Source organism: Elephas maximus, chromosome 15, assembly GCF_024166365.1.
Source record: "Elephas maximus indicus isolate mEleMax1 chromosome 15, mEleMax1 primary haplotype, whole genome shotgun sequence".
NCBI classification, from domain to species: Eukaryota; Metazoa; Chordata; class Mammalia; order Proboscidea; family Elephantidae; genus Elephas; species Elephas maximus.
Window position 1 is genome coordinate 75,437,670 of NC_064833.1, and position 20,869 is coordinate 75,458,538.

At 34.9% G+C, this 20,869-nt stretch overlaps 1 protein-coding gene across 8 annotated transcripts in view; it reads right to left on the reverse strand.

The window, feature by feature from the left end:
- Positions 1-20,869, reverse strand: part of CSPP1 (centrosome and spindle pole associated protein 1) — a 128,413-nt gene that overhangs the window by 70,576 nt on the left and 36,968 nt on the right. For all 8 annotated transcript variants that reach the window (XM_049853526.1, XM_049853525.1, XM_049853522.1 and 5 more), the window contains 7 exons: positions 20,711-20,806; positions 19,574-20,013; positions 12,272-12,370; positions 11,142-11,224; positions 5,024-5,117; positions 3,897-3,954; positions 1,652-1,854 (listed from right to left, as the gene is read on the reverse strand). In XM_049853526.1, the coding sequence (XP_049709483.1) occupies positions 1,652-1,854; positions 3,897-3,954; positions 5,024-5,117; positions 11,142-11,224; positions 12,272-12,370; positions 19,574-20,013; positions 20,711-20,806 (1,073 nt within the window). The remainder of the gene's footprint in view (positions 1-1,651; positions 1,855-3,896; positions 3,955-5,023; positions 5,118-11,141; positions 11,225-12,271; positions 12,371-19,573; positions 20,014-20,710; positions 20,807-20,869) is intronic.

Consider the following 20,869-nt stretch of genomic DNA (forward strand, 5'->3'; position numbering starts at 1 on the left):
GAGAAGAACGGTCCCTGAAGAAAAGGCGAAGAGCTACAACACAGCATGATTATGAATGGTTTAGTCTGACTAGGAAAAAGACATATTTTTAAAGTATAAAATGTATTGTTCTTTCAAAGTAAGTAATGTCTCGACATTAACTTTAGTATTCATAAATCTAAAACTTCTGAAAACTACTAACTTTAGCACTTCATTACTGATGAGGAAAATATATCTGTATTTCCACTAATGCAGTATTTTCCAATAGCAAAAATGGCAAAAGGCAAATTCCTTTAGCTGAGCAGAAAGACAAAGGGGGCACTCTAGAATATTTTCACTTTTGAGGTATCTTAACAGATTCTTTCCTCACGTAGACTTCAAAATAATTCTGAAGGGCTACAAAGACATTAAAGTTCTCTTCAGTAGTGAATATTTTTCACATTAACTAGCTACTTAACGTTTCTAGCCTTATCCTAACCTAACCCCAAAGACACATCAACAAAGTAGGTGAATAACTGCTATGAAAGTAAACAGTCATCATCATTAAACTTTAACCTTTTATACAGATTTTATATATATATATAATTTAATCCTCACAAAACCCTGTAATAGTAGTCAAGGAAAAAATATTACTGTCCCACTTTTACAAATGAGAGAATTGAAATTCCACAAAGATGTGACTTGACCAAAATCCAGACAATGAAGCCAAGTGTTTCAATCCCTAATCCAAAGCTAAAATTGCCATACCATGCTCTGTAATTCCAATCTCTCCTAGTATTTTCATTTGGGAAGCTATTAGATGAAACAAGCAAAAGATCTGATGAATACAGTAAATACAGACCAATAATTTGTTAGTAGTAAAAAGATCAGACCAAGTCCTACACAATGAAGAAAGTATACCCCAGAAAATATAATGTTCAAAATTTTTAGGGAAAAAAATGAATAAATTTTAAATGTATTCCTATAATACATTAATATTAAGCAGAGAATAAGTCCAAGTACTACAACAAGTAACAACAACACCACTTCTAAGAGAAGAAAGTACAGCCCAGAAAATATCAATGTTAACGACAGTTTTTTTTTATATGTATAATCTAGTGACAGCATAGACAGTACCATTAATAGGAAGCCTTATCATTTTCACTTACAAAATTTGATCTTTCCCATAATCCTAAAGTTACAGGTTTATAATCTCAACACTTTTTTATTTTGGGCATTTAAGCTGTGTAGCCCCTAAGTAATCACTGAGAAAGAATCAAACGAAACAGAAGCTAAAACAAAATCATACATACACAAGGGCCACATTAGAAACTTTCTGTACAAAGTAAAGGAAGAATTCAATGTTTGCCAAGTGGAAATTACAAAATCGGAGAAAATGCATAACTTTTATGTGTTAAAAGATACTAAAAATAGACGTTCCAAAATACAACCTAAAACTAAAATGTATTTAGTTATTCATTCTGAAAATAATAAAGCATCTTTTAACAATACAAGAATGTCATAAGAATTTCCATTGGTTTTATATTAGTAGAGAAAAAACGACAACAATGAAAATAAGATAAATTATTTGATAAAAGCTCTGAAGAATGATGTTACCTGCTTCAGCACATTCTTCGAAATACAGAACAATACCTTACCTAGATCCCAAACACAGAACATTATAAACAAGCACCTGGGAGGCACCATTTCACCAAGAGTGCTGTTGAGTCCATTATATATATCTTCATTTTGAGATGGGACGGAGTGAACTGATGGAATGAGTGGGGCAGATGGGGCAGGAGGGAGAGGTGTCTGGAAAGCTACTCTGGGTCTTTCAGGTGGTATCGTCTCTTCAAAGTGTCTTGTTGTCACACTAAGCTGCTTTAGTCTATCAGGCTAAAATAAAGGAAAAAAAAATCTGTCTGTTACATAAAATCAGAAATTTAAAGGTGGAAGAGATCTCAAAAGATCCTCTATCCCAGACTGCCAGCAGGTACTTAAGTTGGTCATAGAATAACAGAATTTTACAGCTAGAAAAGGTTTTGAAAATCTAATCCTTACTTTATAAATGAGGTAATTGAGGCCCCCCAAGAAGTACATAAACCATCTAAGGTAACCTAAATAATCAAGTAAGGATATATTAATTCTAAATCTTTCTATTATAGCTATAATGTTATGCTACTTCTCTATTCAATTGCCATTTCTGGTATCAAAGTAGTCTCTAGAACACATCTCAGGAAACTTTTTCTGTAAAGAGCCAGAGAGTAAACATATTAGGGTTTGTGGGCCATAAAGTCTCTTCACAACTACTCAACTCTTCTGTAGTTGGAAAGCCACCACAGACAACATGTAAATGAATGAACGGGGCTGTGTTATAACAAAACCTTATTTACAAAAACAGGCGGCAGTTAGATTGGACTGCAGGCCAGTTTGCTGACTCCTGCTCCAGAATATCATTTATGTGTCCTTTTCTAAGATTTGTACATCAAAGTAAACCCAAAAGTCATGACCTAACTATTAAGTCTCTAATGTTCATTGATTCATCCTCGTAAAGCAGCTTGAAACTCACAGGGGTTTCGTTCAAAGACAAATAAGAAGGTCTGTCAAAAACTAAAGTTTCTGTAACTCCAAGATTTAACACACCACCATATTACAGTAGAAAGTTCAAGATTTTAAAGGGAAGTTTCTGATTGTTGAATCTAATCCAAAAGTATTTATTGATGGAATTTATCATTTTTTCCTACCATTCCCAGGAATAATTTCTCAGGTTCATCTAAAAGTTTTATTCTATGAGCAGCCAAAAGCTCCTCGGCAGTGATGCTGGTGCAGCACAGCAGTAAACCCTTCTAACAGATAATGCACAGGACACACACACAGTACACGTAAAAGAAAATCAAGAGTTGCCTAGAGTTCAATAATTTTAACTTGCTGTATTCTTTTTTAAAATGAACTCTTTAATGAAATTAAACATTCTTAATCATCGTTCAAACATCGAGCAAAAACCTGACTTAGCAAACAAATACTATATATCCAACTACAGAAAAACTACATTTCGATAACAGCAATAAATTATTACCTCCTCCTTACTTAACTGCAATGCTGTGAGTAATTCATTCCACTTAATGACGAGAATTGCAAAATTAAAGTAAAAATAGGTTATTATCTTTTCAGTTTTACATGAAATGAAAATTAGGAAAAATGCTTAAACACTAGAATTAAAGCTTTCAGTTTCCTTGGAAATTGCTCTGATAAAAGAGAAGCAGTAAAAATAACTCAACCAAACTCACTGCCATCGAGACAACTCTGACTCATGGTGATGCTCTAGGACAGAGTAGAACTGGCCCACAGGGTTTCCAAGGCTGTCATCTTTATGGGAACAGACTACCACATCTTTCTCCTGTGGAGCAACTGGTGGGTTCAAACTGCTGATCTCACGGTTATCTGCCAAGTGCTTTAACCACTGTGCCACCAGATTCCAGATATACTCAAGAAAAACATTAATTTCTATTCAAGAAAAACATTAACTTTTACTGTAAATTAAACTGAGATAACTTTCCCATGGAATAGTACACTTGGAACAAATTATAAAGGACTAATTTAAAACAAACTAAAACAATGCACAAATGAAAAAATCTTACAGAAGCAAAGAACAGGTAAGAGTTAGCATTTACCTTTTATGAGAGCTGCATTTCATTTACATTATTACTGTTCAGATTGGCCCACCCTTAACAGTTTCTCCAAAACCCTCTATCTCCACCTCACCACCACATTTCCTCCAAAACCCTCTATCTCCACCTCACCACCACATTTCCTCCAAAACCCTCTATCTCCACCTCACCACCACATTTCCTCCAAAACCCTCTATCTCCACCTCACCACCACATTTGAGGGTTATGTGAATAAAAGATTAAACATTAAAAGATGCCATAAACCCTCACCGATTTCTCAGGGTCTTGTGCACCAGAAGCCGCAACACTGAGTTCCAAATCTTTTTCTCTAAACAAAATCAAAGTTTTATACATTAAAAAAAAAAAAAAGTATAGTAAACACTACTACTAGTAATAATTATTGAAATAAACTATAATATAACCTCTTCAACTACAGATAATTCTTTTAATTGACAATAAAACCTTAAATAATTCTTAAATAATTTTTCTGGCTTTGTGCAAAGTAAACTGGAATTCAGGTGGGACTGACTTAAAATATGTATTTCTAAACCAGTGTCTGGGATACTTCAGAGACTAAGCCATTCACCCAGAACCAAGAACGGAAATAAAACAAAATCTTTACTTTGTGAAACAAACAAAAAAACTTCCTTAGGGTACATGTATATTTTCAGCTGGCAGAAAGGCTAAAAACTTAAATATGAATACCATACTTTCTAATAAGAGTTTTTAAGAAAATGATGTTAAAGATGGTTAATAGCCAGCAGCAGACATTGTCTTGCTCTAAGATAAAGGAAAAAAAGGCAAAACCAAAAGATGATAGGTTCAAATTCTCTAGAACCAAGATTTCTATTACTAATTTTAAACTATAGTTACTATTTTAACAAATATTCCTACAAGACAGACTACACTTAAAAAAAAAAGAAAAAAGTTACACTGAAATTTATATACAATATAAATACCTATAAAGTTACCATATAATTATTTTTATATTGGAATATATGTGTGCTTATAATTTCAGATGGTAAAAGATAAAATACTTTTATATTTGTTACTATATATGGCATAATGCAGTGGGTACGCAGGTAACACTAAATTCTACCCTCAATCAAAAACTGAGGGAGCTAATGAAACACTGTAAAAGTCCTGTTATCAAATACATACATAGTCCTATTTGCTACCCATGACAAAGAAAATGAACACTAACGTAGTATTTATTTTATAATCTGGCTGAATGACAATGTAGAGATTGAAATATAAATTATTTACAAATCCAAAATGGTATTAGGAACAACAGCCCTTATTTTACTACATAATAGTCACCACAACATATTTTACACAAATGAATAAGACGTTATTTAAATTCAAAACATTCTTTTAAAATGCAAACCTTTCATTACCGTCTCTTGTTCCTCTGTTGCTCAGCCATTTGTTCCAACAGCTCTAGTCGATATTTCTCTTTCCTCCTCTGAACGAGTTCTCTATCTTCACCTCCTTTTAAAAAAAAAAAAAATAGTAAAAAAAAAAAATGCAGTCTTAACTCTGGAGCAGCATATGCAACTGAAAAACAGCCCCAGTAAAAAAAGTTCCATTTTTAATTATATAAAAGGGTAATTACTGAATATGCAGGAAATACTGAAGAAAGAAAAATCATTTGTATCAGTACCTCTTCAATTAATTTCAAAATTTATGAGTACTCACTATGTGTCAGGCACAAGATACATTAATCACACTCTTCTACCTTAGTCAAAAATCTTCCTAAATACCATAATATTCAAACTCCCATCTTCATTTTTCCAATAATTTGATAATATCTCCACTAATATATCCCACAAGCCCTTAAATTTAACAAATCTGTCCAAAACTATGGAGCCCTGGTGGCACAGTGGTTAAGCGCTCAGCTGCTAACCAAAAGGTCAGCAGTAAAATCCACCAAGCACTCCTTGGAATCCCTATGGGCCAGCTCTACTCTGTCCTATGGGGTCGTTATGAGTCGGAACCAACTCAACGGTAAGGGTTTGTTTTTTTGGTTTGGTCCCAAACTAACATCTCAAACCAACCGCCTCCTCTCCCTTTTCTGTTAGTAGCCTGAGAATTGAGCCCCAAAGTTTCACTATCACTTGATTTCTCATTCTCTCTTACTTCATATGAGGTCCTGCCTTTCTGGTCTCATGGCCATTAACCTTGGATAGGTCCTCTCTACATTTTTACCTAGGCTACAAAAATCACCTCCTAACTAGTCCCCTTAACTCCTCTTCTCCCTGCTCCAATACATCTCACACACTTAGGTAAGATTAACTCTTAAAATATAACACTAATTGTACTGGCAGCCTGCTCAAAAAACTTCAATGGCTACCTCAATTCTATGGGGAAAAGAAAAAAAATACAAATCCCTCACTCTGATATCACTTTCAGGTATACCAGTTGAGCAAAAAATTCTGGATCCACAGAAGATTACTATTATTGCATATGTTAATACCACAAAATAACTTCATAATCTTGATATGCGTGATATGGAACACTACACAAATCATAGGATATCAAAAATGCAACCAAACCAGCAATTTTCTACTGCCTTAATTATCGGGCTCCCAACCATTAGGGGGCATTCAGAATCTTCTAAGTTTGTCCACTAAGAACAGATGGCAGCAACAGTAAAGCCCCAGTAAGGGTAACATGAATTATATTAAGACTAAGAATAGTGTTTTACAATTAACGTAGACATACCCATTTTACTTCTGACCATGAAGAAAGCATACGACTTAACTTCCCACCATAAAAAAACTAGAAAACTGGAAAAAAAAAATAATAACTGTTTTCCAGGCACTGGACAATAGGCACTACATGACTGTAACACCTAAAGAAAGGAGGTTGGCCCTACAATCACCTCTGGTTTCTGCCTTAATGCAATTTCAGACCACAGGTACACGGAGAAAAAACCCAAATGGAGCTGGGTAACCGAGCTAAACTGAGTAGATAAAGATCAAAGTTCAGGAAGGCTAAAGTGGCTGGAAGCTGTGGGGCAAAGATACAAAAAGAAGAGAGCTAAGAATAAAAAAGATCCAGAAACTTCCAGAGGGATCCCTTCAGACTTTACTGTGTGAGTTGGAATGGACTCGATGGCACAGGGTTTTTTTTTTTCAATGTGCTCATTCATAGAATAAAATTCCATTAAAACCCAAACCAAACCCACTGCTGTCGAGTTGATTCCGACTCATAGCGACCCTATAGGACAGAGTAGAACTGCCGCATAGAGTTTCCAAGGAGCACCTGGTGGATTTAAACTGCTGACCTCTTGGTTAGGAGCTGTAGCACTTAACCACTACACCACCAGGGCTTCCAAAAATTCCATTAACCAAAAAAACATTAGGCTAAGCAAAAAAACTAAGGCAGGCATGTAACCTGAACAATTCTCAGACCTCAAACAAAGCGGAGAAAAACTGAAGTTCAAACCAGCCAGAATAGATAGTTCTTGGTGATCCCCGGGGTATTCACGAAGACTCCAGAAAGATCACTCCACAGTAGTAGGGTTGAACTATTCCTGAGTACAGGCTACTTTAGATGCCCCTGTTGTTAGGTGCCATCGAGTCAGTTCCGACTCATAGTGACCCTATGCACAACAGAACGAAAGACTGCCCGGTTCTGCGCCATCCTTAAGATCATTGTTATGCTTCAGCTCATTGTTGCAGCCACTGTGTCAATCCACCTCATTGAGGGTCTTCCTCTTTTCCACTGACCCTGTACTCTGCCAAGCATGATGTCCTTCTCCAGGAACTGATCCCTCCTGACAACATGTCCAAAGCATGTAAGACGCAGTTTCGCCATCCTTGCCTCTAAGGAGCATTCTGGCTGCACTTCTTCCAAGACAGATTTGTTTGTTCTTTTGGCAGTCCATGGTATATTCTATAATCTGTATTCTTCGGCAACACCACAATTCAAAGGCATCAACTCTTCTTCGGTCTTCCCTATTCATTGTCCAGCACACACATGCATATGATGCAATTGAAAATACCATGGCTTGGGTCAGGCGCACCTTAGTCTTCAAGGTGACATCCTTGTTCTTTAACACTTTGAAGAGGTCCTTTGCAGCAGATTTCCGCAATGCAATGCCTCTTTTGATTTCTTGACTGCTGCTTCAATGGCTGTTGATTGTGGACCCAAGTAAAATGAAATCTTTGACAACTTCAATCTTTTCTCTGTTTAACATGATGTTGCTCATTGGTCCAGTTGTGAGGATTTTTGTTTTATGTTGAGGTGCAATCCATACTGAAGGCTGTGGTCTTTGATCTTCATTATTAAGTGCTTTAAGTCCTCTTGACTTTCAGCAAGCAAGGTTGTGTCATCTGCATAACACAGGTTGTTAATGAGTCTTCCTCCAATCCTGATGCTCCGTTCTTCTTCATATAGTCCAGCTTCTCGGATTATTTGCTCAGCATACAGATTAAATAGGTATGGTGAAAGAATACAACCCTGATGCACACCTTTCCTGACTTTGAACCAATCAGTATCCCCTTGTTCTGTCCGAACAACTGGCTCTTGATCTATGTAAAGGCTCCTTAGGGACACAAGTAAGTGTTCTGGAATTCCCAGTCTTCACAATGTTATCCATAGTTTGTTATGATCCACACAGTAGAATGCCTTTACATAGTCAATAAAACACAGGTAAACATCCTTCTGGTATTCTCTGCTTTCAGCCAGGATCCATCTGACATCAGCAATGATATCCCTGGTTCCATGTTCTCTTCTGAAACCAGCCTGAATTTCTGGCAGTTCCCTGTCGATATACTGCTGCAGCTGTTTTTGAATGATCTTCAGCAAAATTTTGCTTACGTGTGATATTAATGATATTGTTCTATAATTTCCACACTCGGTTGGATCATCTTTCTTGGGAATAGGCATAAATATGGATCTCTTCCACTCAGTTGGCCAGAAAACTGTCTTCCATATTTCTTGGCATAGACGAGTGAGCACCTCCAGTGCTGCATCTGTTTGTTGAAACATCTCAATTGATATTCCATCAATTCATGGAGCCTTGTTTTTCGCCAAAGCCTTCAAAGCAGCTTGGACTTCTTCCTTCGGTACCATCGGTTCCTGATCATATGCCACCTCTTGAAATGGTTGAATATCGACTAATTCTTTTTGGTATAAATGTGTATTCCTTCCATCTTCTTTTGATGCTTCCTGCATCATTTAATCTTTTCTCCATGGAATCCTTCACTTTCGCAACTCAAGGCTTAAATTTTTTCTTCAGTTCTTTCGGCTTGAGAAATGCCGAGTGTGTTCTCCCCTTTTGGTTTTCCATCTCCAGTTCTTTGCACACGTCATGATAATACTTTACTTTGTCTTCTTGAGATGCCCTTTGAAATCTTCTATTCAGTTCTTTTACTTCATCAATTCTTCCTTTTACTTTAGCTGCTCGATGCTCAAGAGCAAGTTCCAGAGTCTCCTCTGACATCCATCTTGGTCTTTTCTTTTTTTCCTGTCTTTTCAGTGACCTCTTGCTTTCTTCACCTATGATGTCCTTGATGTTATCCCACAACTCGTCTAGTCTTTGGTCACTAGTGTTAAATGCATCAAATCTATTCTTCAGATGGTCTCTAAATACAGGTGGGATGTACTCAAGGACATATTTTGGCTCTCGTGGACTTGCTCTGATTTTCTTCAGTTTCAGCTTGAATTTGCATATGAGCAATTGATGGTCTGTTGCACAGTCGGCCCCTGACAATATGCAAGCCCCCACAGTACGACAAACTGACAGACATGTAGGGAAATCAATCCTTAAGTAACAGAAAATTTGACTGTGGCAGGCAATATTCTAAGATGGTCCCTATGCTCCCTGTCCCTTAGTGTTGACTTCTTCTATACCCTCCCTTCCTTGAGTGTGAGTGGGACCTGTGATTTGGTCTCAGCCAACAGAATATACCAAAGGTGAAGGGAAATTGCAAATGTAATTAAGGTGCAAAAATTAAATGATTTTGAATTAATCAAAACAGAGATTATCTTGTGTGGGCCTGATGTAATCAGATGAAGGGCCTTAAAAGAGGGACTGGGCTCTCCCTGAGTTCAGAGATTCTCCTTGCTGGCTTGATGAAGTGAGCATCCACACTGAAGAAATCCACATGGCAAGGAACAGTGGGCAGCTTCTAGGAACAACAGGTAGCCTCCAGAAACTTCGGGCAGCCAACAGTCAGTAAGAAGCCAGAACCTTCAGTCATACAGCCACAAGAAAATGAATTCTGCTAACAACCTGAATGAGCTTGGAAGCAGGTCTTCCCTAGTTAAGCCTCCAGGTGAAAACATAGCCTAGCTAACACTTTGCTTGCAATCTTGTGAAAACCTGGGCATAGGACCCAACTAAGCCATGCCCAGGCTACTCACCCAAAGAAACTGTGAAATAATTTATGTGGGTTGTTCTGATCCACCAAGTTCATGGTAATTTGTTATGCAGAAATAGAAAACTAATATAAGACCCATAACTAGTAGAAAAGTTACATGGAGTCCTGACAGTACAGTGGTTAAGAGCTCAGCTGAGCACATAAATGACAGAGATGATGGAACAAACAAATAAAGATGTTAAAGTAGCTATTATAACTATGAAAAAGAAATTAAATGAAAATGGGAACATAATGAGGAAAATGGAAGCTATTATAAAGAACTGAATTGAGTTCTTCTGCTTAGAAAATAGAAAGCCACAAGAGAACATGCTCTGGCCCTACAAAAAGATGCATCATTTACAAAATCATAACTTTCTAAAAGCCCCTCAGACAGCTGAAGTTATAAGCAACCAACCCATTGCCATCCAGTCCATTCCTACTCATAGTGACTGTATAGGACAGAGTAGAGCTGCTGCATAGAGTTACCAAGGAGAATCTGGTGGATCTGAACTACCTACCTCTTGGTTTATTTATTTATTTATTTTTTACCTCTTGGTCAGCAGCTGTAGCACTTAACCACTATGCCACCAGGGTTTCCTAAGCAACCAGGTGAACTAAATTCCACGGGGTGGAAAAAATCAAGGAGAGACAGGAAAATCCAACTGTTTTACCTTTAGCAGAGTACACAGAAAGGGGTAGCCACCATAAAAAGTCAGTTAAGAAGGAAAAGAAGAAGGTTCAGTGCAGGCAAAGTAAATTGAAATATAAGGGAGTTTGGGGCAAGCTAAAGAATCCACACTAAGAATGAAGAAGAAAAACTATGATCTATAAAACAGAATATAAGAAATAATCACACTACAACAAAGTGTTGGTAAAATATAAGCTCAAAAGCCTATTACCGAAGCTAGTATTTCACTGATCATCTATAGAAAGCTCATCACTAAATAAAAGTGACTTAGCTTTAAAATTGTACATAGAACTGTAACATATGTTAAATGCTTAGTATGGTACCTAGCATAAAGTAAGCACTCGATAATTGTTTTCTATTAGTAGTAAAAGTAGTATTAATTACAACACTGAGTTCTCACTAAAGTCCTTTTACAAAACTCGATAAATGCCTAGTCAACTGGAGTTTTGTACATACCGAAGACCATCCCCGCAAAAGGACTACAGATATCTCGAGTATTAGCAGATTTGGATCGTTCATTGGGAACATTGTCTCGAGCGCTAAAACAAAACAAAACAAAAAAGAATTGGAACCCAAATAATTTTTCAGGAAGCAAAAATTTAGAGTAAAATGTAAAACCATTACATATTTTTAAAATTAAGGTAAAATCATGGCATTTTAGCTCTTTATACAGTGGGACCTCAATGTATTCAGATTCTGTACAAATACAACCTTTTTCTTCAGTCTGCTTCACTGGCTCTACAGGTTCTCAAATAAAATCCTTTTTCATGAGAGCAGTTGCCCAGCAAGGAAAATGAATGTAAGTATACATAAATAAATCCTAAAAAGAAGGGAAAGGCAGTTCCTATGCACACACTTGGAAAAGACTCCATCTCTAAAAGATTCCTTCCTTTAAAGATAGGAACTAGGAAGAAAAGACAACTCCTTCAAAGAAAACAAAATTAAACCTAAAAAGCAAATTCTCTTAAGCACTGCTTATATATTACTTTTCTTCAAAGAAAATAGACGCATTTCCTGACATATAACAATATTATCTTAATTACACATGTAGATTCAGAACCACTAATGACTAAAAACTATAAGTAGAAAGAGAACACAAATATAAAATATGAGTAATATTTTTCTTTCCAACATGACAAATATACATATGAACACTAATTTTTTACGGTAAGCAAAAAGTTATCTCTTTGATGGGCTAAAAATCAAAAACAAAGTTTTGAAAGGAAAATTCACACTGCAGAAACATTTTCAATTTATTTCCAGTCAAAAGGTGCATCACCCTCATAACTCCAAGATAGTCCATTAAATGTATGCTTAATTCTCTTTTCATTACCTCAATTTTATATACTTACAATAAGGACTCATTCAGAACACCCTAGTATGCTTGTTAGCCAAAACTTACTTTTCAAATGAATGCAGTGAAATACTATAAATTTTCATTTAAACAACCCCCTGCTTTTTTCTTCCTTTCTCGCTAATAAGGAAAGCTGTTAGTATACTATACCATTCCATTTTTCAGTAACACATTTACAGGCAGTTTTCACAGTATAATGACTGAAGGGCAAAATTTATATTCCATACTATACCTGTTATTTCCAGCAGATGAAATTCGTATGTTTGACCGTTCTGTGAAATCACCATCATACTCGATAGGAGGCATATTCCCTCGTCTGTTCCCGTATATCCTTAAAAACACATTAGCTTATACAGCACGCTACACATACAATGGACCTTCATTTGCCTCTTTGGTGTTTTTATATTTGACATTGGAAACATTAAAGAGAACAAAGTGTTATAATAAAGTTTTATTACAAAAACATTTTGAAATTGATTCAAATGAGATTTGATTGAAGAATGGTCTGCTAGTTAATGAGAGACACTATAAGTTTAGACTGAAGTCTTGAAACTAAGGAGCTTGTTATAATTTCCCTATAAATTCTAGAAATTTATCATTTCAAAACTATGAATGTACTGAGACATCCATATTAATTTATTTAAAGAATATTTATTGAGAATCTACTACGTGCCAAATACTATTCTAAACACTGGGTGTACAGCACAGCACAGCAGACATGGTGCCTACCCTCATGAAGATTACAGTCAAATTTCAAAATGAGATCACTGTTTGAAATCAAAATTCATAGATACTGGGAATTATTTCACTATATATGCAAGGCTTTTGACTTAAAAATATAGCATTAAGTTGAATCAAATTTAGTAAACTACATTTGTAACACTGTAAATCATATGAAAGAAAATAAATATGGGCAAGAAATTAATGAAAACCATTATAAACAAATAGGCTGATACATGGGTGGAAAATGATTAATTCATTTTACTCAAGGAAAACCAAGATTACAGTATTTTTAATTTTCTTCTTAAAAATCCTTTATAGAAAATAATAATGAAAAAACTGTTTTCAATTGACTGGTCAGGATTTTTTCTTTTCCATTTGGCAAACATTGATTTAACTTAATTTCTCATATAAGAGAAATCAACATGAACTTCTTACATCTATCAGCATCCATGAAAACCAGCACTTGTAAATCATAGTCCTTTATGTAGCTGTTGAGATAACAAAGTCTATATTGTCCTTCTCAAGAGGACTAGAAGAAAAAAATATGATTGTTAAAGTATTATTCAGTATTTCAGGTGAATTTCATTATCAGATTAAGAAAAACAGCAATTTTTAGAAGAAAAGGATTTTCTCATCCTCCACATGACCAGCGTATAAAATTCTCTCTTGGCTTGTCTCCATCATACAAGGCACTGTAAAGATCATCTGTGAAGAAAAACGGCTATCTGGAATTTTAACCTTAATTTATGACTTGGTATGACATATGAATGGCTTCCTTCTTTCATCTATATCTAAGCAACAGAACTCTCCGTGAGCCCTTTCAAAAAAGAATTTCAAATTTATTTCTGTTTTTCAAATTGCAGCTGGTTTTGTAGCTAAAGCCTACATGCTCACATCTCTCTTTTAACATTAGTTTAGTGTCATTTCTTATTTCTACCACTCAAAGAACAGGTAAATATAAGCTCTAATTCAAATTCGCCATTCACCATGCCTGGCAACCAGATTTAGTGGTGCTAGATTTATATATACACGTGCAGAAAAAAGTTAACAGAGCAGGTCTGAGACTGCCTGTCCTTAGAAAGGCCTGCTTGGCAAGGCAAGCCCTTGGCTGGTACCCTGGAACTTGGAAAACCTTCACCTAAAGCACAATAAAAACTAAAAAAAAAAAAAAAAATTGGATGGGGTAGGGGAGAGGGGCTCCCACCATTACTGAACGGGTACAAGTGTTCACTGTGACTCAACTGTTTGTGTAAACAATGTTGTTTATGCTGAACACCTACTTTCCTTCTAGGAGTCAGGAATTTTGCCACATGCTTGGCAGTGGTGGCTATGTGACCAGCCCCCAACTGAAACCGTGGGCACTGAGTCTCTAATGACCTTCCCTAGGAGACAATATTTCACTCGCAATTCGATGTTAGAGGAATCAAGTGTTTTGTGACTCCACTGGGAAACGGCCCTTGGAAGTTTGTGCTTGGTTTCCTCTGGACTTTGCCTCATGCACATTTTTTCCTTTGCTAATTTTGCTTTACACCTTTTTACTGTAACAAATCATAGCCATGAATACAACTATCTGCTGAGTTCTGTAAGTCCTTATGGTGAATTATTTATTGAACATGGCAGTGGTCTTAGGAAGCCATGACATCACACAAAAGTAAATTCTTAATGTGGTAAAAAGATGTCTTTACTAATGAAGGTTTTTTAAATACAGAGAAACTTAAAGTTACAAATTTTTAAAAACATAATTTGGGACTCTAGAATTAAAGGCCATTTAGACATATAAAAATTTACTCTAAAATTTACCCAGGAGTTTGTTGCTTCCTGTATTTTCAGTTGTGTTGTCTGAAGACGGTATATGGATTTGTGATTCTTGGTTATTTTTATGCAGCTGTACGCAAAATACAAGATTTTTACTTAGTATTTTAAGTATGCTAAAAAATGGTTTATAGGCTCTTCAATATATAGACACCTTAACAAAGCAAGCACCACAAGAGGTCATTTTCAAAGTTCATTCTAAATCAAGGAAGTTTAAGGTATTCTCTTTGCTCAAATCTATAGGAAAAATACAAAGATTTTCTAATGAACAGCCCATATGAAAGATGATCTAAGGTGTACTCTTTCACTGAAGAAAAAAAATTTCATTAATGAAATTCTAAGTCTGCTGTCGCTAATGATCCCAACAAAATCAAGACTGGAGAGATGCCTAAGAGGCCAAAATGAAGTCACCATCTTATTGTAAAAAAAAAAAAAAGTTAAAGGTATATTGAATGGAAAAAGCCTTTTCTCATTCTCTATTTCCTTGAAGATACGGGTCAAAAACTCCAGTTGATTAGGTAAAATTCTCAACGCCCAAAGAAACCAGGTACAGACTAGAGGACAAGTTAACCCTAAAAAATTGGCACATGTGAAAATGTTTTTTAAAAATTACTCAATTAAAGAAGAAAGTAAATTGTTTAAAACCACAGGTATTTTCAGTGAGCTAATTTAAATGTGAGCGAAAAACTCCTAAATGATAATAAGTAACATCTCCTTTTTCCTTAATAAACCACAGATTCAAACTTCAGAAATAAATTTATAAAATGTTTATGCTATCAATAATAACATATCCTAAAAATAAAATTTAAATTTTAATATTTATCATATGTTAGTTCTCTATTAATACAGCTCATAGGGAGGAAGAATCAAATTTCTTGTTACTTAAAAGAAACTAACTTATAATGATGGTAGTTACATTGCCTTGTTTACATATCAAGAATTTCTCAACTGTAAATGAATTCTGCTATTAAAGGTACCCTCACTACAGATGTTAAAAAAAAAAAAAAAAAAAAAACACTGAGCTCTTAACTATTGGTAACCATTTTCTCTCACTGTTTTCAGTTCTTTCCCAATTTTTTAAAATTTACTTTAATTCAATTATGATATTTTTCTCTTATCAATGCCATTTTTAAAGTGGGGAAATGGTTAATATTAAAATGGCTCTTCCAAAGATAAATAAAAATTGATTAACTACTAGCAGAAAAAAGAAATACCAAACCAAGTAACTTACGTTCTGATAAGACATTTCTCCCCATTTCCCATTTACATCTTACGGATTAAGCATGCACAGTCTTTAGAAGAGTATCCTACATGAAGTAAGCACTCACTCTATGTGGCTAACATAGATTCTGATTTCAGATGGAGTGTTATTTCAGATTTTATTAAATGACCACTAAGATCATAAGCTAGCAAGTATGAACAGTTAAGTAGAATGGGAAGTGCTAACTATACTAATCTCACAGAAACTAAAAAACAGCCTTTTGAAAGCTAAAGAATTTCTTTTACTGATTAACATTAGTTGAAGTAAAACATAGTAAGATAACATATTAACTTCTACAGCTCAAGTTAATAAATAATAAAGACCCAGGGCAACTACATTTAAAAAAGAGCCTATAAATTTCAAAGTATTGTAAGACACACTATTACATTCCACTTTAGAAAGCTCTTAAAGCATTATAAATTTTACTCAAGATGGTAAATATGTATATATAAATAAATACATATATACATACATACACACAGAATACAACTGCCAAGCACAGTGCTAACCCCTTGTTACCTACTAAAGAACATTGCCAGTGATCCAACATGAGTTTAGGGAAGTAACATCACTCATCATTTCTGGGTTTCAGCTTTCCCATCTTTAAAGTGGGGAAAATATTTCATTAATAAGTCAGCTAGGGTACATGAAAAAGTTTATAAAGTAATTAGAGTGGAATCAATATAAAAAATATGAAAATTAAAAATTATAAGCCAAAACTAGAATTTATCAGACCCTGACTTTTAAGGGGCAAAAAGAAATGGAGAACAGGGAAGCTTAAGATAATGAAGGAAAATTAATCAGGTATATCTTTTTTTTTTTTTTTTTTAATTTTCGAGAACTTCTGGTTAAGACTAAAGTATATTAATAATAAGAAACACCTGGAGCTAGAGGCCAACTACAGTTGCACATTTCTTTAAGCTCAAAAATCTCACTAACAAGTACAGTCATTTTCCCCCACCAATCATTAAAAAAAAAAAAAATCATACTACCTATGAAATTCTAAAATCTCAAATCATCTGTATAAAATCTTTTGTTTCTTTGCTAGAAACAAGCAATCCACAATCTGAAATCTAGAAATTCAATTTTAAGCTTAACTGCCACAGAAAAGAGACGAACGTAAAACAATTTAAGAATTTATGCATTAACAAAATGGAAGTAATATATAATAATGATGTACATTTTGAAGAAATACTTCTAAAAACTTTTAAATGTCTAACAAGGATTATTCTGACTCATCCTCATGTTTATTTTTAAAATACCACTTGGTTGGAGGACATCTAGGCTAACTGGCGTAACAGTTTATAAAGACAACATCCGACATACTACTTTGATGAGTAGCATTTGGAGTCTTAAAAGGTAAGATACAACTACTGGTCTCTTTCTAGCCAGAACAAAGGACAGTGAAGAAAACCAAAGACTCAAGGAAACAATTAGCCCAAAGGTCTACTGGACCACAAAAACCACAGCCTCCACTAGCCTGAGACCAGAAGAACTAGATGGTGCCCAAGCTACCACTACCAACCGCTCTGGCCAGGATCACAATAGAAGGTCCGGGTAGAGTGGGGAAAAAAATGTAGAAAAAAATTCAAATTCATAAAAAAAAGACCAGATTTATTGGACCAAGAGAGACGGGAGGAGCCCCCAAGACTACGGCCCTTAGACACCCTTCTAACTTGGACGTGAAGCCATTCCCAGAGATCACCTTTCAGCGAAATTATAAGCCTTTGCCACCACCCCATTGCCATCAAGTTGATTCTGACTCATAGTAACCCCACAGGACAGAGCAGAACCGCCCTATATGGTTTCCCAGGAGTGACTGGTGGATTCAAACGGTTGACCTTTTGGTTAGCAGCCAATCTCTTAACCACTGTGCCGCCAGGGCAATAGCACCTCTGAAAAAAGTGCTTCTTAGAACAATCATCTATATGAAATCAAAAGGGCAATATCTGCCCAAAAGCAAAGATTAGATGGCAGGAAGGGGCAAGAAAATTGGACAAATGGAAATGGAGAATTCAGAGGGGTAATGGGGAGACCGCTAATACATTGCAAGGATTGCAAAAAATGTCATGGAACAGTTTGAATACAAGCAACTAAATGGGCAAAAAACTAAAAAAAAAAAAAAAAAAATACTACTTTGAGAAGATTATATAGAAAGAATTCATTCCACTTATTATAGGATACATAAGAAAATAAGATAGTTCTCAAATGAGGATGAAATTCATTTGCTAGTTCATGTAAAAAATTATCACAAGGTATAATTACAAAAATTATAGATTAATATATATTTTAAAAAGCAACAATCACCATGTTTCTTAAAATTTCACACTTGAAAGGTATGCATTACTTTATACTCTAAACAGTGTAATGAAAAAAAAGTTGTACACAAAGAAGACATCACCAAGAGTCCAAGTGCACCTGCAGTTTCCCAATTGAGAGTTCTTTTAATTAGGCAGCCTTTGACTACCTTCACATATAAAATCATTTTCAAATACAACACATCTAGGATTTGCAGCATTTTCTGAAGTACAGTTAGATTTGATCAGAGGAACTAGAATTCATATTCTAAAATTCTAACCCTTTACTCAAATTACCTAAATCATGGTGATTATTAAAAAGGTTGGGTAAGCAGGACTGAATAGCCGCAGCATAAAGAGAAGTAGACAAAGAACTGTAAAGGCTCTGTATTGGTATTAATTGGTATTAATACCAATTTTAATAAAATTGGCATTAAAATTGGTATTAATAACCAATATTAATAACCAGAATACTGAATGTGCAGTATTACTCCTCAAAAAATTTTCTGAAGTACTAAGAAAGTAATTAATTCATTTGGGCCAATAAATGAAACAAGTCTGCTCAAAATTTAGATTTAAACCTTTCAAGTTAACAAGTCAGAAATAAAAATAGGACCCTGCTATATTGCCAGCTCCAAATTATGTTAGCTTAAAAATACAGCAAACATGACTTAATAAGACCCAATTGTACCAGTTAAGAAATTACAAATAGCATCACAAAAATAATCACCCAGAGAAACTGAAAAGCATCTGCAAATCTGATCAAAACAACTTAATGCCATTCCAGTTATATAAGACTTTCAATACGTAACTGAAAAATTAACAAAGATACTTTTAAAGGTACTTTGAACAGGTGGACATTAAAAGAATAAACTGTATTTCACCTATCCCAAGATGTCCTTTTTTCCAGTTTCTCTGAAATTAGGATGGATGACTGTCGACCAGGGTTTAAGTGGAGTTCATGCAGAGAGGGTTTATTTTTTTCCTGCCGGGGCACTATAAATTTGTCATAACTGAATTCTCACCTCGAGGTTTCTCGCAATACCACTGGCAGCATGAACTCAGACTGTGAACCTGAGTCAATACTGGCTTACGTTCAAATATTCAGGGAAGTTTTTTTTTAATTGCCTCAACTCAGTGCCAAGGTTGAGACATGGAAGTTTCCTCTCTGTCCCTTTCTGTAGGAAGGTTTGTTTCTCATTTACTTTTACACAAAAGGTATAGACCTTCAGTGCCCAGCTTTATAACAGCGTTGCTTTTAGACTACCACCTTGGGTGTTTTTATTCCCCTCAGTGGCACATAAAATAATGGTGCATCTTAAAATTGATAGCATCTTAGAATTAATCGAACATGGTACATCAAATGGAACTGCCCCTCCCTGATATAACTATAGAAAGTAACAGCAATATTAAACAAGGAAAATAAAAATGAAGAAAATACCTGTCATTTGCATACACTCTCAAAGGTCTTCTATCAAAATCACTTTCATATCTAAACCTCTCGTCCATTTCTTCACTTACTTCAGGATCACGGTCTCGTCTATAATACCATCTATCAAAACCACGATCCTCATTAAATCTGCGAAATCTACTATCTGGAAGGTCAGCCTTGTTGGCAAGCCTCTGATGTTTTTTACTGGAAATGTCCACTTCTTCATTAGTGTTTTTAATAATTCTTCTATTCCTTAACTCAATTTCATCATCTAGTTGTCGGTATCTGTCCTCCTCTAGTCGCCTTTGGTTTAGAAGCTCTTCATATGCCTCTGAAGAAGTTAAGACTTCTCTCCTAGGACCTTCTGAATTTTTGCAGGATGCTTGTATTTGTGAAGGTAGATCAGACTTAACTGGACAAATAGATTTTTTATTTCTTTCACTCTTGGGCTGTTCGATTAAAAAAACCAGATCAGAATGAGATACTATTCTTTAAGAGATAATGTTACCCTCAAATGATGATTAGTCTCTTTATCATTTCCACTCTTGGTACTTAATCATCCATAAGAAAAATTTTATTTTTAGAAAACTTCTGAGGAAATTACATTCTTCAGTAAAACTTAACAAATATCAAATAGACAACAGTAATATCAATAAATAGCTATAAAAAGACAGGATAAACTAAATGCAAATTCCTATCCCAGGAGATATTAGGCATATTTTTGGTAGTTATATATTGCTACAAAATATTTCAAAGTAGATTCTTTATAACAAAAAGGATACAGAACATAGTAAAATTTTTTGGTTTTAGTAACATTAAAAAAAAATCACCCTTAAATTAGGGGAACATGTATAGCTAGAAATTGTCAATTAAAATAAATAAAAATCAATTAATCAAACCAATCTCTAAAATTAAATCTCCCCTGCAAAATTAAAAAAAAAGTAGAGTAAGTTCTTCAATACGAGATAAAACAGTTTCTGAAATTAAATATTTAAGTGTGCTGAGTTTGATTTAATTTAGCATAATTTTTTTATATTTACATAAAAACCAAAGGAAACATCTAAAATACAAAAAAAAAAAAACTTCAAGTAAGTACAAGATATTAAGCTTATGGCATTAAAATTTTTACTTTAAGAACAAACCCACCTCAGTCTTTTCTACCTGTCCGAACTTTTCACTGGATTCTTCCTTATCCCTGAGAAACTGATTGTATTCTTTGTTGCGTTCAAGTTTCAATCTTTCCTTAAAATAAAAATTAAAAGGCAATGTTACCTTCGACTTCAGAAAAAAGAACCTTATAGTCAA